At 36.8% G+C, this 22,303-nt stretch overlaps 1 protein-coding gene across 1 annotated transcript; it reads left to right on the top strand.

The window, feature by feature from the left end:
• Window positions 1-1,975: 1,975 nt before the first annotated feature.
• On the top strand, window positions 1,976-21,165 carry LOC127831154 (E3 ubiquitin-protein ligase RNF180-like). Its single transcript, XM_052356148.1, has 8 exons — window positions 1,976-2,036; window positions 4,954-5,043; window positions 13,484-13,581; window positions 13,901-14,046; window positions 16,397-16,970; window positions 18,210-18,408; window positions 19,310-19,598; window positions 21,111-21,165. Exons 2-8 carry the CDS (start codon window positions 4,971-4,973, stop codon window positions 21,163-21,165), a joined length of 1,434 nt encoding a protein of 477 aa, XP_052212108.1. The 5' UTR covers window positions 1,976-2,036; window positions 4,954-4,970.
• The last annotated feature ends 1,138 nt before the right edge of the window (window positions 21,166-22,303 follow it).

The following is a 22,303-nucleotide window of genomic DNA, read 5'->3' on the forward strand; positions in this document are numbered from 1 at the left end:
CGTCCCCCTGATGCCGACCATAATTAAAACTCCGAGCCGAAAGAAGGTAATCACGACAGGCAGCCGCCGGGAGATCAGCGTGCACTAGGTCTCTTCCTCTTGTTTTTCCAAAAGGGGCCCTTAAAGTTGCATATCGACTTGCCGTAGATATTGCATAAGCTGCGCTTAATAGGCTTGATGAACGTCCTCCTAACGACAACCCTAACTAAAACCCTGGGCCTAAACTAGAACAGCCCGACAGGCAGCCGAAGGTAGATCAGCGTGCGCTATGTCACTTCCTTGGGATAACTCTTGTTTGCTCGAAAGGGGCACTTAACAGTTCATACAAACTGGTTGTGTAAATAATGCAAATGGCTTGCTAAATAGGCTTACACTTAATAATAGGATGAATGGTTTAACCTATTCAATAAGATTGCTAAAAAGCAAAATAGACTGCATGTGCTGAATAGGTTTTTAAATAGCCTAAATAGGATGCTTGTTTCAACTTATGTAATACACTTGTTGAAAGGCTGCTTAATAAGCTTGATATGCTAAATAGGATGTATTTTTATAACAGACATGTACTAAACTTGCTTACGTCGCTTAATAGGCGAAAACTACTGGTACATATGCTTTTAGGATTATTTTTTCAAAAAATGTACCAACCTTCTTAATTGGCTGAAAAGGCTGCTAAATAAACTCAATAGGCTAATTACCAACCTACCGGTATGTACTAAACGTGTTAAATAGACTAAATAGGCTAAAAGGGTGCTAAAAAGACTAAATTGGATGCATGATTCAACCTATGTACTAAACTTGCTAAAAAAGCTAACTTCACACACGTCGTAAAAGTTTATAAATACGTGTTGAATGCGGTTATATCTCTTTGGATATCTATTTATTAAGATAAATTTGTGTACAGTTATATTAACATCGAAAAATATATTATTATTTCAAGATTTCAGTAGAATATCGATTATTCAGCCATGTGCATCACCGACTTTTGCATATTTCAGGGTTTTTCGCGCACAATTTTCCCAATTGGGCTGGTATCGACACTTTTCCAAATTTTCCCGGAGAATCAAGCAACATATTGAAAATCAAAGACCTATAGGTCTTTGGCAAAGTTTTACTTAACTCGCGTCAAACGTATCCTCGTGTTATCACTTAGCACACTTACTTTACCAGATAAGCAAAAACATGAAATTGCAATTATAAAAGGCTATAATGCTTGACATATCTTTAGACAACGGCAATCCTTGAAATCTCTCAATCTTGATACATCGACGATCTCATAATTGTTGTGTCGGTGCCCGGTCTACGAAACGCGCACATACCTCGTGATTGGGAACCGATTTGTCGCTGGCAGCACGAGATAATTACGTCTCTTGTGCACGGGACGTTGAGGTTAGTAGATGTGTCTATGTGTCTATGTCCCTATGTGAGAATTGTCAAGTGTTGTGAGCCTGTATGTGTTATATTGTATTTTATTGTATTGTATATGTTAGCCTGTGATTGGGTCAATGGCACGTATTTCCATGGAGGGCCATTCCCAGAAGGTATAACCAAGCCTGTGACTGTGTGTTTAAGCCGGTGACTGTGTGTTTGAATACGTGTTTGCCTGGACGTGTATTCCCAGAAGTATAAAGCCATTCCGTGACGTGTGCCAGACGAGCCGACGAAGCCGACGAGTGGAGCCGACGAGTTTCCCTCGAGAACGACGAGGACGATTGGTGCCAGTACAAGTTACAAGTTACACCAGTCCTGACGAGAATTACAGTCGATGCCCATGTGAGTACATAAAATAGTGTCGTTGCAAGTGATTGTTGTTATTTGTAGTAAAACCAACGATTTGCTAACCGGGTAAAAACACTACAGAATCCTTTGTGCAATAAATCGTCTGCTTACGAGTTCGTCTGCTGACGAGTCCGTCTGCTGATCCAGAGTGATAAAGCTCTATGTATACTGTAGTGTAACCTTTCAAGCGTTCAATGTCGTCTAACCTTCGAGTAAATTGAGCATTATAAGATTTATTTCGTGAGTTATTCATTATAAATGTATGTTTTTGTTAATAAACATAATTCACGACGTACTCATGCTTTTTTATGCTCCCGGTAGGTGGCATATAGTAGTCTTACTGTCCGTCCAACTGTCCGTTTTCGGGAGGGGTTTTTACGCAACGCTGGATCAGGACTACTCCTATAAATATGAGGTCGATTTACATCGAGGGGTAGCTTACGTCTAATTATTTGGACTACCAGATTGTACCATTCTGATTAGTGTCTAAGGGATAAAAGAGTTCTTATTTGGTGGAGTTTTGCACTTGATTTGTATGTAACACTTTGAGTATCTGTCAACAATGTTATCTGCGTTATAGTAGTACAAAGGTACTGGGTTGAGGAAGTCTTATTTAGGTAGGGCTGGCACCAGCTCCTCAACCACCTTATAGCACAGGTGGAAGTAGTCTTATTTATAAGACGCGCAAAGAATTAAGAGATACTTTTTATATGGGCAAAATTCTTTGGAACGTCTTATCGGCGAAGGACCAATTACTTTCAATTAATTGCAAAATAACATTACCAACCCATAAAGTTTTAGTTCAGAAGTCCATTTTTACCTAAAATATCGTCGAATTGAAGTTAGAAAGGCATAAATTCTTCAGTTAAATTGCAACACTATCACTGACCTCTTGCCATATTATAAAACAGATTTAAATATCAACCAATCAGAAAAAGGCATTACAGTGTAACGTGTAGGTAATATGTCTATTAATGTCATCTTAGTAATTCATCAGCGAGTGAATTTGGAATGAATATGCACATGTTTGCTACCGTTTTTTGCTTGGAACATGTGACAAATAATTTTAAAATTGTATGTTATTCCATTAAACTGAAAGGATAATAAATTGCAGCGTTTCTACGTACAAAAATTACCAGTCCAACCTGTGTCTGAGGTACATTACTGAAACACGGACACTGACACAAACACAAACTGTATTTTCCGCCGTTTATTCTTCACATTTGAACCACATCCTTTTAATCGAGGCTGTATTATCGATTTATATCTACACAGCGAGCGAATCAAAGATACTGAAAATTTGAATAGTGGTTGGATTTTAATTGCTCAGGCGTGCAAAATTCAAAGTGTCATTACATAATTATTACAGAACGTTATCGAAAAATGAATTATCTGCACAGGTACATGTATGTAAATATTATTGCAATCCGTTGATATTAACTGTCTGATATAAGGGCTTGAATGTGGCACACAAAATCCTTGCCCAACAAAAAAGACAAAGAAGGAAAACTTTCCACCATTGTTTTGGTCCTTCCCCGATTGTACGCTCCAAATATTACCAATATAAAAAGTAGCTTAATATTTGAGAGCGTCAACAAGTTGGACTAAGGTGGAAATTACGTACCCTGGATAGCATATATTGGCCCAGGAGCCCAATATATTCAAATACATATAAATATATATTATCATGTTTAATGATAGAAAAATTGACAAATAGACATGACAAAAAAAGCCCCACCCTCTGATATTCCAACAGTTTGTATTTTCTTTGCACCAACTGTATAACCCTGAATTTGATTTACTTGAAAATGAAAGTCGCCATGGCTCCTGAACCCAACTTAGCAGTGAATTACACTGACAGAGCCAGGCAAAGAATCATTCAATCAACAACGACACTTTGACAAATGTAAATAAATGAAAAATACTTCATTCTGATTGTATTGGAATTAGTTTTTAGGGGTAAGTGGTTGCATATGCATGCATTATGTGACATGCCACGTTGAATTAAAGGAATAGGACACGAGCTATCGATTAAGTGGAGAAAACTCAAAAATATTGTTTGAAAGTCTGTTCTAGATTTATTTGGATCGACAAACGGCTCGAAGTATTGCTTGGTTATCGGCTGACTGTGAGAAAATGACTGGACAGATTTCTTTGAAGTAATTTTTTTTTAAAGGTTGTGCAATTGCCCATAAGAGGATGCTTTTGATTAAAGCTATTTTTGACTTTTTTGCGGCCCGCTAAGACAGGCTATGATAAATTTTAGTTAATGACCTTGTTATAAATGATTCCAATATAAGAGGGTGGTTTTTTTTTTTCATGGCTCTTTGTCAATTTTTCTCTCATTAAACATGATTTTATATATTTATTTGAATATATTGGGCTCATGGGCCCATATACTATCCAGGGTACGTTACTTCCATCTGTGCCTTATAGAAGGTCCGTCTATTGGCCTTTTTTATGCTCCCCCTTAATTTTGGGGGGAGCATGTAGTCGCCGCTTCGTCTGTCAGTGCGTGTGTCCGTCCGTCCGTGCACAATTTTTGTCCGGGCTATTTTTTCAGCAATAAATGACAGGAATTCAATGAAACTTTATGAGAAGCTTTACTACCAAGAGGACATGTGCATATTATCAGCGAGTTCTAGTCAGATGATTTTTATGCTCCCCCCCCAAAAAAAATTGGGGGGGAGCATATAGTCGCCGCATCCTCTGTCCGTGCGTCCGTGCATCCGTCCGTCCGTGCACAATTTTTGTCCGGGCTATTTCTCTGCAACTAATTACCGTAATTCAATGAAACTTTATGGGAATCTTCACTACCAAGAGGAGATGTGCATATTATCAGCGGCTTCTGGTCGGATGATTTTTCACAGAGTTATGGCCCTTTGAAATTTTCCATTAACTCTGCCGGTTGTTGACCATCTTCAACCGGGCAGCACCGGGAAATAGTGTGACCGCGTTAAACAAATTGTACGAAAAATCCCGGTTCTCGTCGGTCGACCGGTGTTAGCAAACCGGGATGGACCGGGGCTCTACCGGCAATAGTGAGACTTGGGCTTTAAATAGCTGCTGTTGGACTTCAAAGCGCAGTAGGACGCATTGTGTTTCACAAACGCAGCTCTTGTATTTAAAGTTTTGCTTATCAGTAATGTTATTGTGTTGGTTGACTATATTCAACAGGTGAGCACTCAGCAGCCATGGCTGTAGTAAGATGCAGGAAATGCCGTTATGACCTCCAAATTGGAGATGCTGTCATTATTGAAAATAAAGGTAACTTTCTTACAGTAAACGTTGGTTATTGCTCCTTATTTAACCTAAATATCATGTAAAGGAATCATTATAAGCAGAGTTCTATGAAGCTGTTGTAAACAGGTAGATATTGTTTGTAAATACTTTTTGTAATTTGCTATATTGGAGGGGTTGGCCTAGGGTCAAATTTAAGGGAGAAGGGACTTATCCATTGACTGGGATTAAGGAGAAGCATGGAGAAATCAAGTAGAAGTCATGTGATTTCATTTTTATGTCCACCCCCACTATAGTGGGGGACATTTTTTTTTGCCCTGTCTGTTGGTTTGTTGGTTGGTTGGTTGGTTTGGTCAAACTTTAACATTTTGCAATAACTTTTAAAATATTGAAGATAGCAACTTGATATTTGGCATGCATGTGTATCTCATGGAGCTGCACATTTTGAGTGGTGAAAGGTCAAGGTCATCCTTCAAGGTCAAAGGTCAAATATATAGCTTCGAAGCGGCGCGAAAGGGGACATAGTGTTTCTGACAAACACATATCTTGTTTGATATGTAGGGCTGTAACGATACATTCGAATATTCAAATTACTCGAATACGGCTGTGGACGAATCATATCCGTTATTCGCTACCTCCCGAGCCGAATATTTGACGAATACAAACGTGGTTTCGAGTTTGAAAGATTAATCCTCTTATCTTACCTTACAAAGGAAGGTTCATACAATAAACCCCTATATTTAAATGTTCTTCTCCTTATTCCGGTGTTTGTCATCATGTTTACCCCACCCACTATGGTACACAGTGAGATTATCAACAAAAATGGCGGGCACCGGTTGAATATTTACGTCATTGAATTGAAAAATCTTTCGATGGTTGTTTAATGTTTATTTAGGTAAATACGAGTAATTTGATGCTCAAACATACACACAAAGGATTAGCAGATGGAATTTCTTTTTTGTTTATCTTTGCAACAATGATTGTGAAACTTATCAACAATCATGGAGCCTAGCAAAGGGAAATTAGTTTCATACTATATAATGTCAAGTTGCTTAATTGTTCTACTCAAGGATTTCATTGGTACTAGTGATGTTTTCAAAACTGTGTTCAAAGTTTAAGCAGTTCTAGTCAGTGTTGTTTTGTTATTTCAAAGTGTTATCAGTGATTTTGTTTGCCCAAAATTACAGCAGATATTCGGCTGCTTCCCAATTGCAAAAAATGACGTTTTTTTCCCCAAAATTTGATTATAATTTCCCCCAAAAGACAAAATTTTCCAAATAAAGCCAATAAGATTACAATGTAATTTAGCAATAATTTCGAACGAGTGCCAATCGAGCTTGCCGAGTCGTCGCCGAACGACAACTGACTTACGTATTGTTGGCGAATTTAGCTGAATATTAATTTAAGTTGCTATTCACATCTCTCTCTATTTTGCGGAGGATACTGACGATAGTCGATGTATCCCGATTGTAAACTCCTGTTTTAACACATGTCCAAGATGTCGGCAAGCAGACGAGAAATTTGCGATGAGCGGCGAAAATGATAAATAACATTCAAATTAACAACAGATATCATATGGTTATTACGGAATAATTTAATGCGTGTGTCAATTAACGCAAAATACAACGTTTGAGATAAAAACAATAAATATCTATTAAAAATCTTCACAGTGAATGTGCATCACGGAAATCAGTGTTGGGAAATTGGAGTTAGTCTACCGGTACTCACAAAGTTAATGCATTTAAGATGAGTATCCTTCGAAAATGGAAAGAGACAAACATGATATGATTTATATGTTAGTGGATCTGTGTAAAATCAGATTCATATGCATATTCTGCTTTATTATGTTTGTCACGCTTTACAGTTTACTGAAATAGCATTGAACAGAGGATGTCAAGTGCAAGATGTTGAAAGGTAAAGAAATGAAATAAATTATTTTAACTCGATTAAATATATCATTGACATAGCAAGACCACGTAGTAAAGCGTTTAAAAAAAAAAATTGTTAATGTTTTCACCATATGATATTTAATAAAAAAAAATACTGAATTAAATTCTTACTGTTAAAAGAGGTAACTAGAAATGGCGCGGCAGAGGCCGACGCGTATCCCCACGCCGAATGTTTTACCTAGGTGTGCCCTAGGGTTGGTAATGGGGCCATGCATAGCTGAGATTGACTGTATTGTCATAAGAGAAGTTCATCATCAATTAGAAGTGAATTGGTGTAGAAATGAAGAAGTTATTGTAAAAGGCAATTTTGGGTGGGTGTGACATATGTGGGCAGGGCGCCCCAGGGTTGGTAATTGTGCCATGCATAGTTGAGATTGACCGTATTGTCATAAGAGAAGTTCAGTATCAATTTGAAGTGAATCGGTGTAGAAATGAAGAAATTATAGTAAAAGGCAATTTTGGGTGGGTGTGGTCTATGTGGGCGGGGCCCCAGGGTTGGTAATGGGGCCATGCATAGTTGAGATTGACCGTATTGTCATAAGAGAGGTTCAGTATCAATTTGAAGTGAATCGGTGTAGAAATGAAGAAATTATAGTAAAAGGCAATTTTGGGTGGGTGTGGTCTATGTGGGCGGGGCGCCCCAGGGTTGGTAATGGGGCCATGCATAGTTGAGATTGACTGTATTGTCATAAGAGAAGTTCAATATCAATTTGAAGTGAATCGGTGTAGAAATGAAGAAATTATAGTAAAGGCAATTTTGGATGGGTGTGGTCTATGTGGGCGGGGCCCCAGGGTTGGTTATGGGGCCATGCATAGTTGAGATTGACCCTAATGTCATAAGAGAAGTTCAGTATCAATTTGAAGTGAATCCGTGTAGAAATGAAAAAATTATAGTAAATGGAATTTTTTGGTGGGTGTGGCCTATGTGGGCGGGCGCCCCAGGGTTGGGATTGGGGCCATGCATAGTTGAGATTGACCCTAATGTCATAACAAAAGTTCAGTATCAATTTGAAGTGAATCCGTGTAGAAATGAAAAAATTATAGTAAATGGAAATTTTTGGTGGGTGTGGCCTATGTGGGCGGGGCGCCCCAGGGTTGGGAATGGGGCCATGCATGGTTGAGATTGACCGTATTGTCATAAGAGAGGTCCAGTATCAATTTGAAGTGAATCGGTGTAGAAATAAAGAAGTAAATGTAAAATAACCTAAAAAAATGAGTGATAATTTCTGACGCGGCCCCACCCCATCCGCTATAACTTTTGACCCAGGGGTCAGATCAAAATTCCAAATAGTGCAGGGTCGCACATATGCTCATAGCTACCATGTGTGTAAGTTTCAAGGTTCTAGTGCTTTTAGTGTAGGAGGAGATAGTGGCCAGGACGGACGGACAGACAGACGGACGGACGGCGGAGATAACCACAATATCCCCACCTTTTTTTCAAAAAGCGTGGGGATAATGATTAAATGGTATATTTAAGAATCTATATAGATTATTGCAAGTTCAATATGCATGTGGAAGGATATTAACTTAACATTGTCTTCGTTGTAAGAACGTATTTAATTAGCACTTTATAATATAAAAATGCTGTCGAACATACTTTAATAATTTTAATTCTGTTCTCATAATCATATTTATAATGTTTCCCAATTTCATGGTTTATCACGCTATTTTTCCCAATTTTATGGTTTATTGCGCTAATTTCCCCATTCCAAATGGCACAGGCTGTAACAAAAAAAATCAAAAAAATCACTGGTTATATTTCATATTTTCAGTATACAATGATACTCAATAAATCAAATTGACAAATACTTATAGTTTCATACTTTATAATGTCATGTCAAGTTGTCAGTATTACTTTTGTTCATTGAAATTCATATTCGCGAATAAATATTCGTATTCGCCCCCCTGTATTCGTGATATGTATCGTATTCGTCACCAAGTGTATTCGTTACAGTCCTATTGATATGTGACTTAAAATTAGTTGCATTTGTTTACCATTTGAAAATACAAAATGTACATTATGAATTTGGCACATTCAAATATTTTTACTGTGATTTCAATTTACCATCATGTAAAATTAAAACAACAAAGCAAACAACTCACTCATAACAGTAAAGTGTGCAGGAAAGTGCATAAAAGATCATGATATATTCCATTCACCTCTCAATCCACACACAACTTTTTTCTTAACAAACATCCAGTGTTGTTTTTTCTTTCAAAATCGGATCCGGTATTTGGACCCATTCCCAATGGAAAAAAGTATATATTTTTCTCAGATGGGACCTAAAAACTCGCAACTTAAGGTTTCTATTTTTTGTTCCATGCCCATTCAGCTATATAAGTTCAACCTTAGTAAATATAATACTGAAAACACTTATTCTTATTGATAAAGCATTTTTTCGCAAAACAACAACAACACTCATTTCCCAATTTTAGTCAAAACGCTGCAAATTTTCCCAATCCAAAGGGACCCGACCACATTCCCAAAATGGTGATAAAAACAACACTGATATCATTATTTTTTAACATTATATTTCTAATTGAAACAACAATAAATCCTGTTAAATAATTCGTTGATAATAACAGGTATATGTATGTTGCAGAATGACAGCTTATAGTGTCCTTAAATGCCTACTCCTAAAAAATCTGCTAGCTTTTTCCTACACTTATCAATCATGTCTGTCTGTTAAAGGTCTCTGATATGATTGATGAGTTTAATACCCATTTATGCCTAGCGTCCTGAAAAAAGGACATTGCAAACAGCGTAGACCCAGATGAGACGCTGCATGATGCGGCGTCTTATCTGGATCTACGCTGTTTGCTTAAAGGAATTTCTGTAAGAAATGTTATAAATATAGAAATAAATATACTAGACATCCCTAATTTTGGAAATAAATTGATCCAACTAAGAAGGATGGGACAGTCCACTAGGCATAAATGGGTTAAGCTATAAGAATGCAATAATATTCGACCCTAAAGGCAGGCCATCTCAATAGACATCAATCAATACTAAAATACAGGGCTAACTCTGCCATTCCCCATATTAGCCAATGGCTACATATAAGGAAATTCACAAAATTTTATTAGGCTACAAGGTTTTCTACATTATCAACCATAAAATATTCGAAACAAAAATTTTGAGCCAGAGGCGGCCCTGCTATAATGTTCTAGAACAATGCAAGCAAATGAGGATAGAGCATTAATGAATTAGATTCATAAAGGATAGGATACAGGAAAACTGTCTGATATTTAAATGCTTTGGATTTTTAAAATGTGTGTAGAAATATATTCCTTTTGCTGGAAAATAAATTGGAGGTTGCTTGACAGTTATTGTTTGTTAATCGTTTTCCTAGAATATTAGAAAATTTTAATTACTGATAGATAAAGTATTAGGTGGTATTTGGTCTATAACACAAACTCTTCTTAAGAAAGTACACATAATGCACAAGAGGTCCAGGTATAATTCATATCTGTGTAAAATACATATGAAAAATATCTAAATACAAATGATTGAAAAATTGTATTAGAATTTATTAGTAGACAAAATTGTATTTGTACATGTATCTACATTACTTGTCAAGAACAATAAATAGAGGTACCACCTTAGACTTTATTCAAATAAAATATCTTTTATTGTCATGACTAAGACATTATATTTTCCAAATTAAAATTAAGATAAAAATTGCATTTAACTAGAAATGGCGCGGCAGAGGCCGACGCGTATCCCCACGCCGAATGTTTGACCTAGGTGTGCCCCAGGGTTGGTAATGGGGCCATGCATAGCTGAGATTGACCGTATTGTCATAAGAGAAGTTCATCATCAATTAGAAGTGAATTGGTGTAGAAATGAAGAAGTTATAGTAAAAGGCAATTTTGGGTGGGTGTGACATATGTGGGCAGGGCGCCCCAGGGTTGGTAATTGTGCCATGCATAGTTGAGATTGACCGTATTGTCATAAGAGAAGTTCAGTATCAATTTGAAGTGAATCGGTGTAGAAATGAAGAAATTATAGTAAAAGGCAATTTTGGGCGGGTGTGGTCTATGTGGGCGGGGCCCCAGGGTTGGTAATGGGGCCATGCATAGTTGAGATTGACCGTATTGTCATAAGAGAGGTTCAGTATCAATTTGAAGTGAATCGGTGTAGAAATGAAGAAATTATAGTAAAAGGCAATTTTGGGTGGGTGTGGTCTATGTGGGCGGGGCGCCCCAGGGTTGGTAATGGGGCCATGCATAGTTGAGATTGACTGTATTGTCATAAGAGAAGTTCAATATCAATTTGAAGTGAATCGGTGTAGAAATGAAGAAATTATAGTAAAGGCAATTTTGGGTGGGTGTGGTCTATGTGGGCGGGGCCCCAGGGTTGGTTATGGGGTCATGCATAGTTGAGATTGACCCTAATGTCATAAGAGAAGTTCAGTATCAATTTGAAGTGAATCCGTGTAGAAATGAAAAAAATATAGTAAATGGAATTTTTTGGTGGGTGTGGCCTATGTGGGCGGGCGCCCCAGGGTTGGGATTGGGGCCATGCATAGTTGAGATTGACCCTAATGTCATAACAAAAGTTCAGCAGGGTCGCACATATGCTCATAGCTACCATGTGTGTAAGTTTCAAGGTTCTAGTGCTTTTAGTGTAGGAGGAGATAGTGGCCAGGACGGACGGACAGACAGACGGACGGACGGCGGAGATAACCACAATATCCCCACCTTTTTTTCAAAAAGCGTGGGGATAAAAACACAGTCATTGATGATTTAACATATTAAAACTGTGAACAGTGAAAGAGTGCCCTCATCAATTCAGGCTTTGGAATCTTCAAGCGTCTTCATCTGTGTGGCTTTGAAGCCTTTGAAGTGACTTTCGCTGGGGCAAATTTATCAAGACTGTGTAATAATCCAAACTTTCAAGAATAAATACCACTAGATGGAACAAATAATTAGGAGCTCTTCTAGTGTACTCACTTTGTATAGAATCAATGTGTCTTTGGTGCAATTGATATTATTACCTGTGCATTCAGCATATGAGCCGTGCTCTGAATAGGGGGCTTAATGCATGTGCGTAAACTGTCGTCCCAGATTAGCCTGTGAAGTCCGCACAGGCTAATCAGGGACGACGCTTCACCCTAAGAATACATTAACTTTTAACAAAAAATACCATTAAAGCGGAAAGTGTTTTCCCTGATTGCAGGCTAATCTGGGACAACACTTTATGCACATGCATTAAACCCCTTTTTCACAGAGCGCGGCCCATTTATATAAGGCAATCATTCCAGGACGCAGAATTCATTAAAAGTGTGCATGTTGTAGTTTATATCATAGTTTTTATCATGTTGTTTACCTGAATTTAAATATTTAATTTCTACACGTTAAATGTAGCTTACTCTTGTAAGTCTTTAACGTACTGAAATCATAATACTACCGGTATTTAAGGCAAGCTTGGATGTTTGCTTTTTTAACCAGGTTTTTAACCAGGTTTTCCAAAGGAAAAAACTGGTTATTAGATTGGCGAATGCGGGCGGGCTGGCTGGCTGGATGGCGGGCTGGCGGAACAAGCTTGTCCTGGCCATAACTTTGTCGTTCATTGTGAGATTTTAAAATCATTTGGCACATTTGTTAATCATCATTAGACGGTGTGTCGCGCAAAAATATTATGTCAATATCTTCAAGGTCAAGATCACACTTTGAGTTCAAAGGTAAATAATAGCCATAAATGAGCTTGTCTGGGCTATAACTATGTCATTCATTATGAGATTTTAAAATCATTTGGCACATTTGTTCACCATCATGGGACGGTGTGTCGCACGAAAGAATCCCGTCAATATCTCCAATGTCAAGGTCGCCACGACTAAAAATAGATTTATTTTAAAACAAACTTACAAAGGGGGTTAATTTTGTTTGTTCATTTCAAAAGTTCAGTTTGAGTTGTCTCCCTTTATCAGATTTTTTTTCACAATGAAAACCTGGTTTTGTGACAGTTTTGTCCCTTGTTAAATTGTTATTTTAGAATGTAATTTTGATGCTTGAAAAAAATCCTTTAGGTCAGTTAAGATAATTGGTCATTGTCGGTTCGGGTACTGCTTAAATGTACCCTTGGTACTCTTAAGTATTCTTAAATGTACGGAAAATATACTAACACGTAGTACCCGAGCAATTTAGACTGTACCCGAGGTTTATTCCCGCCCCAAATCCGATGTCATAAAACACGCTACGGAATACGAAACAAAATTCTCTTTGAATAAAACCTGCCTCAGCATGCTTTTTTAGTAGGATTTTCGATAATATAGAGTTCCATTGAACAAAATATTGAGATAAATATGACCATAATTTATTAGAAAAAATTAGAAGACAATGACCAATTTAGCGTTTATTTGGGAGTACTTTTCAGTTTTCAGTATATGTTCCGTACCCGGGGTACATTTAAGTATACTTAAAAGAGTACCCGGGGTACATTTAAGTAGTACCCGAGCCTACAATGACCAATCAAGTGTCAGCTAATTTAAAGATTCTGTCCACTGTTTTACTAGATTGCAATGCAGATACAAGCACAGACTCTGGACAGTTCAGTGTGTGGTATCTGGACGTGGATAGGGCTCCAGAATGGATACAGCTAGAAATCACAGATGTGAGTATCACAGTTTAGACCCGTAGCAGGTATTTGATTTGCTTGGGTGATACATTTTGTGTTGCTTTGTTATTAATGTTGAACATTTTGCTATATATTAGAATAGTTAGACGTACACTATTGCATACAGACAATTATTATACAAAAGAATTGTTAGACGTACACTTTTGCATAGAGACTTTAGTTAAATAGTAATTTGAGATTAGAAATCAACACTTCGGAATACAGGAAGTGAACTGAAACTTTTATGGACTCGAGCTTAAACTAATAGTTTGCTTGTTGATGCAATATTTAATTTATTCCAATATAATATTTTCAGGCAAGTTGGACGAAAGGGAAATTAGTTTGTCCAAAATGTAATGGAAGACTGGGGTCGTTTGACTTCTTGGTTGACAGACGGTGTTACTGTGAAAACCATGCCGTGCCCAGTGTTCACCTTCTTAAAAGTCGAGTTGATTATTTTAGGTATTGTGTTAAGGATATTAATTCATACAATCTGTTTGGCATAGTTTACATTGTTTACAGGGGTGTAATATTTCTAAAAAATCCTGCAAGCACTTTTTGACTAGGTGTTTCAAATCCTTACTAGCTCTACTTAAACATGGCATTTGCCTAAAACCTTAAAATTAATTGGGCTTTGTAGCTCACCTGTCACGAAGTGACATGGTGAGCTTATGTGACCGTGTGATGTCCTGCATCCATATGTGTGTGCGTGCGTGCGTCCGTCCGTCAAAAATTTGTTTGTGTAGACAGTAGAGGCCACTGTTTTCATCCAATCTTTATGAAATTTGGTCAGAATGTTCATCTTGATGAAATCTGGGTTGGGATTGTATTTGGGTCATCTGGGGTCAAAAATTAGATCACCAGGTCAAAAACTAAGTCACATAATAGGTCAAATAATAGAAAAACCTTGTGTAGACAGTAGAGGTCACAGTTTTCATCCAATCTTTATGAAAATTGGTCAGAATGTTTTATCTTGATAAAATCTGGGTTGGGATTGTATTTGGGTCATCCAGGCCTTTTTCTGTCTATTTTTTATATCACGTTTTTAAAAATTTCCTTCAATTGTATTCAAACTATTTTTCATCTACCGTGCACTTCCTCTGGTCTTGGGGAAACAACCGTTGTAGACCCCATCCCCACAATTACCTCCCTTAGTTCAACCTATGGGGCATCGCCCCTGCTGGCTATTCCCCTATTCACTCCAGCCTACACTTCCAAATCTCTTCTTCTTTCAACCCTCCAGGGGTTGTATTTTGTATTATATATATATATAAATGCATATAGTACTGTACATATTGTAAATAATGTACTTTTTGTACAAATTTAGTTGTTTTGTCTCATTTTTAACTGTAAAGCACATTGTTTTACTCATGATTTTTATGTGGCCCTATAAAGGTGACCGGTTGACGACATGTAAGTTATTACCCTTATTATATAAAGGTTTTTACAAATTTCACTTTTAAATATTGTTTTAACGCCACTCTGGGGAGACTTCTCTTCTCCATAGCCCAATCCTCTTTAAGTTCCATACAGACAGGGTCTTATGTTGGAGCATTATGGCTATTTTCCCTGTCGGCAAGTGTTTAATATTGAGCCACATACATAAATATATAAACAATCACAATTTTCCATATAACTGCATGTCTACATGCAAATTCTCTTTTCATATGAGAGCTATTCAACTAGGCTCTAACTTTCCTACTAATTAATGTTGTAAATAGTCATATTTTCCCACTGCCTAGATCTTGTTGTACGACATTAAATTTAAACCTTAAATATACACCTAATTTTGATACTTTATTATGTAAGTAAATACATAGTGGCAATGTTAAACCACTTTGTGATCTGAAAAATCCTTAAATAGTATTATTTGTTTTTGTTTTACAAGCATATCACACATCGGTGTATTCCTTTTCTTTTCTATAAACATTATATTAAAAGTAATCCAATTTGGATTTTGACATTTAAAACACATGTCACAAAGTTTCAAGACTTCAACAAGTACATTAATGTTTATCTTGATGAAATCTGGGTTGGGATTGTATTTGGGTCACCTGGGGTCAAAAACTAGGTCACTAGGTCAAATAATAGAAAAACATTGTGTAGATGAAATCTGGGTTGGGATTGTATTTGGTTAGTCAGGTGAGCGATTCAGGGCCATCATGGCCCTCTTGTTTCAGGAATATAAACTGCAGTAAAAAAAATCAGTTTCTGAAGATGTCCTTTTGCTTTTTTGTGTGTGGAAAATTAGTCATGAAATAACATTTTTCTGCAATTAGTTTGAGAATTTCCATCTGACATTTTCACTAGATTATGGCCGCTAGCCTATGTCTGAACAGTTATATAAAAAAACTGGGTTTTACCAGAAATAGGCTCCTGTTTATGTTAGCATAAAATGTTTCTTAAAGTGCTAATTTAAGCACAAAGACTCAACATTTTATTTGTTTTATGGAATTTTTCCATTTGACACATGGAGAATGAATCCATCCTGTCAGAGTAGCACAATGATTAATTGATCATGCCTGAAGGTATTGTTCTCACCAGGTGAGCTGGCCTGCAGAATTTTACTTCTCTGGTTTATTTGTTTGCCTGATGTCTTTGTATGTTATTTTTTCAAAAACACATAACCAAAAGTTGAAAGATGGTCCCCAAACAAATGTTCTATAAATTTATGCACAAAAGGAAAGTAAAACAAGCCAATTAGTCGTATGCTTGATCAATATTGATTATTTTATTTGATATTACACAAATTCCAAATCTCTACTGCAATGTTTGTCATGTGTACTTTAAAAAAATCATTTTAAATTTTCAGGAAACAAGATATTCCTGTTGTCAGAAATAAAGGGCAGATAAGAACCAGACGTGTTAAGGAATTTCAAATGGGGGTATCACCAGGTGAAAATAGCGCCACCTTGGATTTGATTAATAATTCAAGCACAGTGATTGACCATACCTGGTCATTTATGCCCAGCTGTGAGTCTGAGCGTGATACTTTGGATATTGGTGTTGCAAGCAGCTTGCCTTTATATATGAATAAGTCTAGTCAAGAAAAACCAGAAACAGGTGATGCTGAAGATAATAACGGTTTGATGATCAATAGTATTAAGATGAAAACAAGACTTTCCACTGAAAATATTGAGTTGCCATCGCATTTTGAACATTCAGAGAATAGTAGAAGCAAATTTGGTTTACGTAAGCGTTCACAAAAATTGTGTTCACAAACTAGTGAGAGTGTGATGCAGCCTGGAAATATTGAAGGGCGTGGCCTTAATCGTCAATTATGCCAAGGTGATAACATAAATTATGAAAGAGCTAGAAAGGACCAGGCTGTAAGAAGTAATCTATTTGAAGTTCTCCAAGAAACAACATCAAAGGACGAATCAGAGGTACCAATCTTGATACATTCTAATAAACTATTAAGCTGTTAAATTAAAGGGACCTTTTCACAGATTTTGGCATGTATTAAAGTTTGTCATTAAATGCTTTATGTTGATAAATGCAAATATTGGATCTAAAAAGCTCCAGTAAAAAACAAGAATAAGATTAAAGAAAGAAAAAAAAAGTAACCCTCAACTGCGCTCGAACCACTAATTTCTGGAGTAAAAGTCTAACGCTTAAATATAACAACAACAGAACTCTCCAAATTATTCAATCGTTTAGCACATGCAATGCTTTATAATTTTCAGGTTTTTAAATCTTCAAAAGATGCATATAATGGATATTTTAGAGCACGGTAAATGCTCATTATACTTTTTTTCTCACAAATATCTTAACTACAATGAAAATTTGAGAATCTAAAACAATTTTTTTATTTTATTTTGTCAATTTACCAAAATGTGAAATGGTCCCTTTAATACATGTATGAAAATTAACAGTAGCCTTGTTGGTAATAAAAGTCGTACTGATAAAGGTGATAAGCCTCGAGGTGATAAGTCTCGACTTTATGATTTTCAATGAATTAAATATAAATGTAGCATTCTATTGATAATATACATATTTCAGCGTACAAGTTTTGAAAAACAAAACCAAAGAAATTTAAAAAACAACACTTAAATGACAGAAATGACCTAATGTGTTATTTTACTTGGCTTAGTAACTACATGTATATGAAAATAGCTTACCCTGCCATTTACCTCAATAGGCAATAACCGCATAAAATATTTAAAATGAGAATTTTGACAGAGCTTGGCAAATTTGCTGAAAATTTAGCCAGTTTAGCAAACACTGCGTTCAATGGATATTAAGAAATGCATTCACAGTTTATCATAAGAGCTGTGTTTTGGGTTAATGTACTGGACGTAATGTAAGTCATGCGTTCCCATATTAGCCTGTGCAGTCCACACAAGCTAATCAGGGACGACTTTTTGCCTAAACTTGAGTTTTCTTTACAAGAGACCTCCTTTAAACAAAAAATTATATAAAAATTATATAAACTGCGCAGGCTAATCTGGGGCGACACTTTACCCACATACATTTAGCCCAGATTTCTCAGTACACGGATCTAATGATAAACTGTGAATGAATTGTTTAACTCTCTGATACACATTTTGAAGCATTTGCAGTCTCTTAGAAAATCAACGCATTAAGCCCAGTTTTCCCAGAATGCAGCTTCATAACATTTGCAGGTTGAGGAGGCTGAGGTGGAGATCCCTTCAGAGTTTAGCTGCCCCGTGTGTCTGGAGCTGTTCTATCAGCCCCACGAGTGTCGCCCATGCCTGCACGTTTTCTGTGAGCACTGTCTGCGCGACATCTGCAAGCAGAAACCGGTCAACACCCCGTGCCCTCTGTGTCGCAAGCTGATCGACAGCTGTCACCCCTGCAAAGGTGAGAACCATGGCGTGAAGTTTCAGTGGTGTAGTGGATATAGTGTCCATCTTGTTATCGGGAGATCACAGGTTTGATTCCTACTGTGGGAGTGTTCTTTCCAAGTACTGGTTCTACCCAGGAAACCGACTCAAGAGTGTTTCAATAGGTCATAGGCTTTTTATGCAATCAAGCTAAAATTAATAGGTTTACATTAATCTTCACTAGTTAAGGATATTGCGTTTAAGGAATATAATTGTCTTGAATGACCATGATAGACTGATGTGGATAAATAGCCAGTGATACCACTTAAACTTATGCAGATGAAACATGTTTTTATCTATCACCAAATAAGTTAAGATAAGTCTAAGAAACACAAACTAATTGTTTTCTAATATATTATGTTTATTTCATGCTATTTTATAATAATGTTATTCTTTTAAAAGGCAGTTGATGACTGTTCAGAAGAAAAATTCCAATATGACTGCTATAACTGTTAAACCAACAAACTGGTTAATCACATGACTAAAATTTAAGCGGCTGCAAATGTCAATTGCAACTTGCAATTACATGAATTTTGTTAATTGATAGATCTTTGATTTAAAGCAGTTTCTTTCCTTAAATGGCATACACATGTCAACTTATGTTCTACTCACTGTAAATACTGTCTATGATGACCAATGACATGGCCTTACAAAAGCATAAACAATTTGTCAATATATCAGTTCTCTATATATAATTTTATTTTTTCACTATACATTTCAGATAAAAATGTACTTATTTCAATCTGCAAAGTTGGAGTAAATTTCTGCATTTGAAGCCATTTGCCTTTTACTTACAGAAACATTTCAAATTCTTTGAGTTTCCAAATATGTACATATCTCTTTCTTTTATCTGCAATACCTTATTACCAATATTTCAGAAACAATTGCAAGAATTAGACAGGAGCTACCAGGTCCGTATAAGGAGAGAAAGCAGGAGCTGCAGAGATTGAAAAAGACCACAAAGTTCTACCCTCTCCCGCAGGCTACATCGCACCATTTCTCGATGGCTGAAAGACTAGGGCAGTTAGAGGAGCAATACAGCGGACGGGGGTTCTTTTTTGGACTCGAGGATGTCCTTACACAGTGCATCCAGGATGTGGTGATCAGATTTGCGTGGCTGATCATGCTGTTTCTTATCCACAATATGATGTTTATTGTCTGCAACAGGTGGGATTTTCAGGTGTACGTGAATAACACATTCCATTTTAATGAATTCTTGTCAACCATGTGTATGAAGCTGCTGAATTTTGGATTTTTGCATACTGTTAGGAAATGCCTAGGGTTGACATTCGATAGGAGGGATGTTCTTGGGTATTTGGTAGTGTATGCTGCTTTGTGCTTGATATTTTATTTAGAGGCTGGATCTTGGATTCAATTTGGATACAATATGGTGATACTAGGCTCATTTTTCACAAATTAACGGCTTGTTATCCCCCGCCATAGGCAGAGGGATATTGTTTTGGCATTGTCCGTCCGTCTTTCTGTCCGTCCATCCGTCCAGCACTTTTGTGTCCGGAGCCATATCTTGGAAGTGCTTTGGCAGATTTCATTGAAACTTGGTATGAGTATATATATGGATAAGAGGATGATGCACGCCAAATGGCATTGTACACCATCTTTAATAACAGAGTTATGGTCCTTTGTATTTAAAAAAAAAGCTTTTTAGCTGAGTGTCAAATATAACACTTTTGTGTCCAGAAGCATATTGGCGGGGGATATCAATTCAACGAATTTGCTTGTTGACTACTATATGTACCTATTTTAAGCTTAACCGAGCACAACATGCTCATGGAGACCTTTTGTGATAATCTTGTCTCTGTCACTAGTTGTCTACTGTTGGTCATGAACATTTACCTAGTGAACACGCTAGGCCGCGATTATTGCCCATTCTTTGTGAGACATTGCTATTGTTCATGCTTACTTAATAAGAATTGGATTAACATCACCCTGATACACGATAGATTGATAGATCTTTGATTTAAAGCTGTGAATTTCTTTAAAAGGCAGCCACATGTCAACTTATGTTCTACTCATTGTAAAGACTGTCTGGAAGACCAATGACATGGCCTTACATAAGTATAAACAACTTATCAATCCATTGATCTCTCATCTCTCCATCAACTGTATCTTTTGTTCATGCTTACTTAATTAGAATTGAATTAACGTCTCCTTATATCAACTGTATCTATTGTTTATGTTTGTTTTAATCTCTGCGGACATTCCATTGGGATAGATTTTAGGAATGTATGCCTCCCTGTTTTAATGTTCTTCTACATATTCATCTGTCGTCTGATTTCTGTCCATATCTACACCATTTTTCTCATGCAAGTTATTTATGCTGTAGTGTTTTTTCATTCAAATCTAAGGTATCCAATCAAAGGTGCACAACAATATTGTTTTCAGATTATTTTTTTTTAAGGTTATAGTTGTTCCTAAAGTAATCACTGACAGTTATTGACAAGAGGATATGTTTGGCATCAGTTGTTCCTAAAGTAATCACTGACAGTTATTGACAAGAGGATATGTTTGGCATCAGTTGTTCCTAAAGTAATCACTGACAGTTATTGACAAGAGGATATGTTTGGCATCACATAACATTAATCTTAAGCAAAATGCTTTCTTTACATATCGATGAACTTTGTCGCTAATATGACTTGCCTTGAATTTCATGCTTGGCAGATATGACAGACTTGGCAGATATGACAGACACAAAGAAGTTGACAACCTCTGTTGAAGGATTCCTTTTCCCTTAAAGGAGACGTGTTCTGAGAAAACTGGTCATAATGCATGTGCGTAAAGTGTCGTCCCAGATTAGCCTGTGCAGTTTGCACAGGCTAATCAGGGACAACACTTTCCGCCTAAATTTGATTTTCCGCAAGAAGGAACTTCCTTGAAACTAAAAATACCATAAAAGCGGAAAGTGTCGTCCCTGATTAGCCTGTGCGGACTGCACAGGCTAATCTGGGACGTAACTTTCCGCACATGCATTAAGCCCAATTTTCTCAGAACACAACTCAAAGTTTTCATTTTGCTAAGGGTGGGCATGGCATAGAACATAAATTCCGGCAAGACTCAATAATATTTCTGCACAGTATCATCAGGCTTTCAAAAAGTTGTCTTTTTTATATGCAGCAAGTAAAAAAGCCTTTTCTATCGCCCTCTTCTCTACATCAAACCCATCCACTTGTTAGGATGTTGTGTTTGGAACATTGTATGTGTTGTTTGTCAAGGTTATGTGCAGGTCTCAATGAATTTATCATTCTTTAAGTGATCTGATTGTGATCTGATTGTGTGGAGAATGCCAGACTTTTCACTTCCAATATGTTGTCATCATTGGCCCATCATTGTGTCGAACAGCGTCTTGCCGAACTAGATCGTTTAGTCTGGCCCAGACCACTCGCTTGGTAAATTCATATTTTAGTTCATTCTCATTGTGGCATGTCGTGATCGTTTCCGATTGCTTACAGGTCTGGCTACAGAACCAAATCTCGTCTGAAAATAAATCATATTCTCGATAAAATAAAATCCCCGTTGTTGCGACGGTTTTTAAAATCCCTGTCAAATCGGGATCCCCCTATTGTAAAGCATTCTTTTAAGGGAAGATTTCAATATACACTTGAGTGCGTAATACATATACATGTCAGGTTTTTTTTTCCTTCTTTGGGACCCGCCGAAAATCGGCCCTTTCCCCTCGGATTTTTTTTTCCCCTCAGCTGGTAAAATTTTCCCCTAGATTTCATTTTCCCCTTAAAAAATAAAAAAAATTTTTTTTTTTTTTTTTTCCTTTAAATATATAAGTTATCCTGATCCACTGTAGAAACTAGAAAATTCTTGCATAATTAAATTATCTGTTGCCTTGAATTTGTTTTAAA

Source organism: Dreissena polymorpha, chromosome 5 (genome assembly GCF_020536995.1).
Source record: "Dreissena polymorpha isolate Duluth1 chromosome 5, UMN_Dpol_1.0, whole genome shotgun sequence".
NCBI lineage: Eukaryota > Metazoa > Mollusca > Bivalvia > Myida > Dreissenidae > Dreissena > Dreissena polymorpha.

Excerpts from the sequence above, each read along its gene's own strand:
- LOC127831154 (XM_052356148.1), top strand. The coding sequence starts at position 4,971 with ATGGCTGTAGTAAGATGCAGGAAATGCCGTTATGACCTCCAAATTGGA. Across the intron at positions 5,044-13,483 it reads TGTCATTATTGAAAATAAAG|ATTGCAATGCAGATACAAGC; the intron begins GTAACTTTCTTA and ends CTGTTTTACTAG. Across the intron at positions 19,599-21,110 it reads ATGTTTATTGTCTGCAACAG|ATATGACAGACTTGGCAGAT; the intron begins GTGGGATTTTCA and ends CATGCTTGGCAG.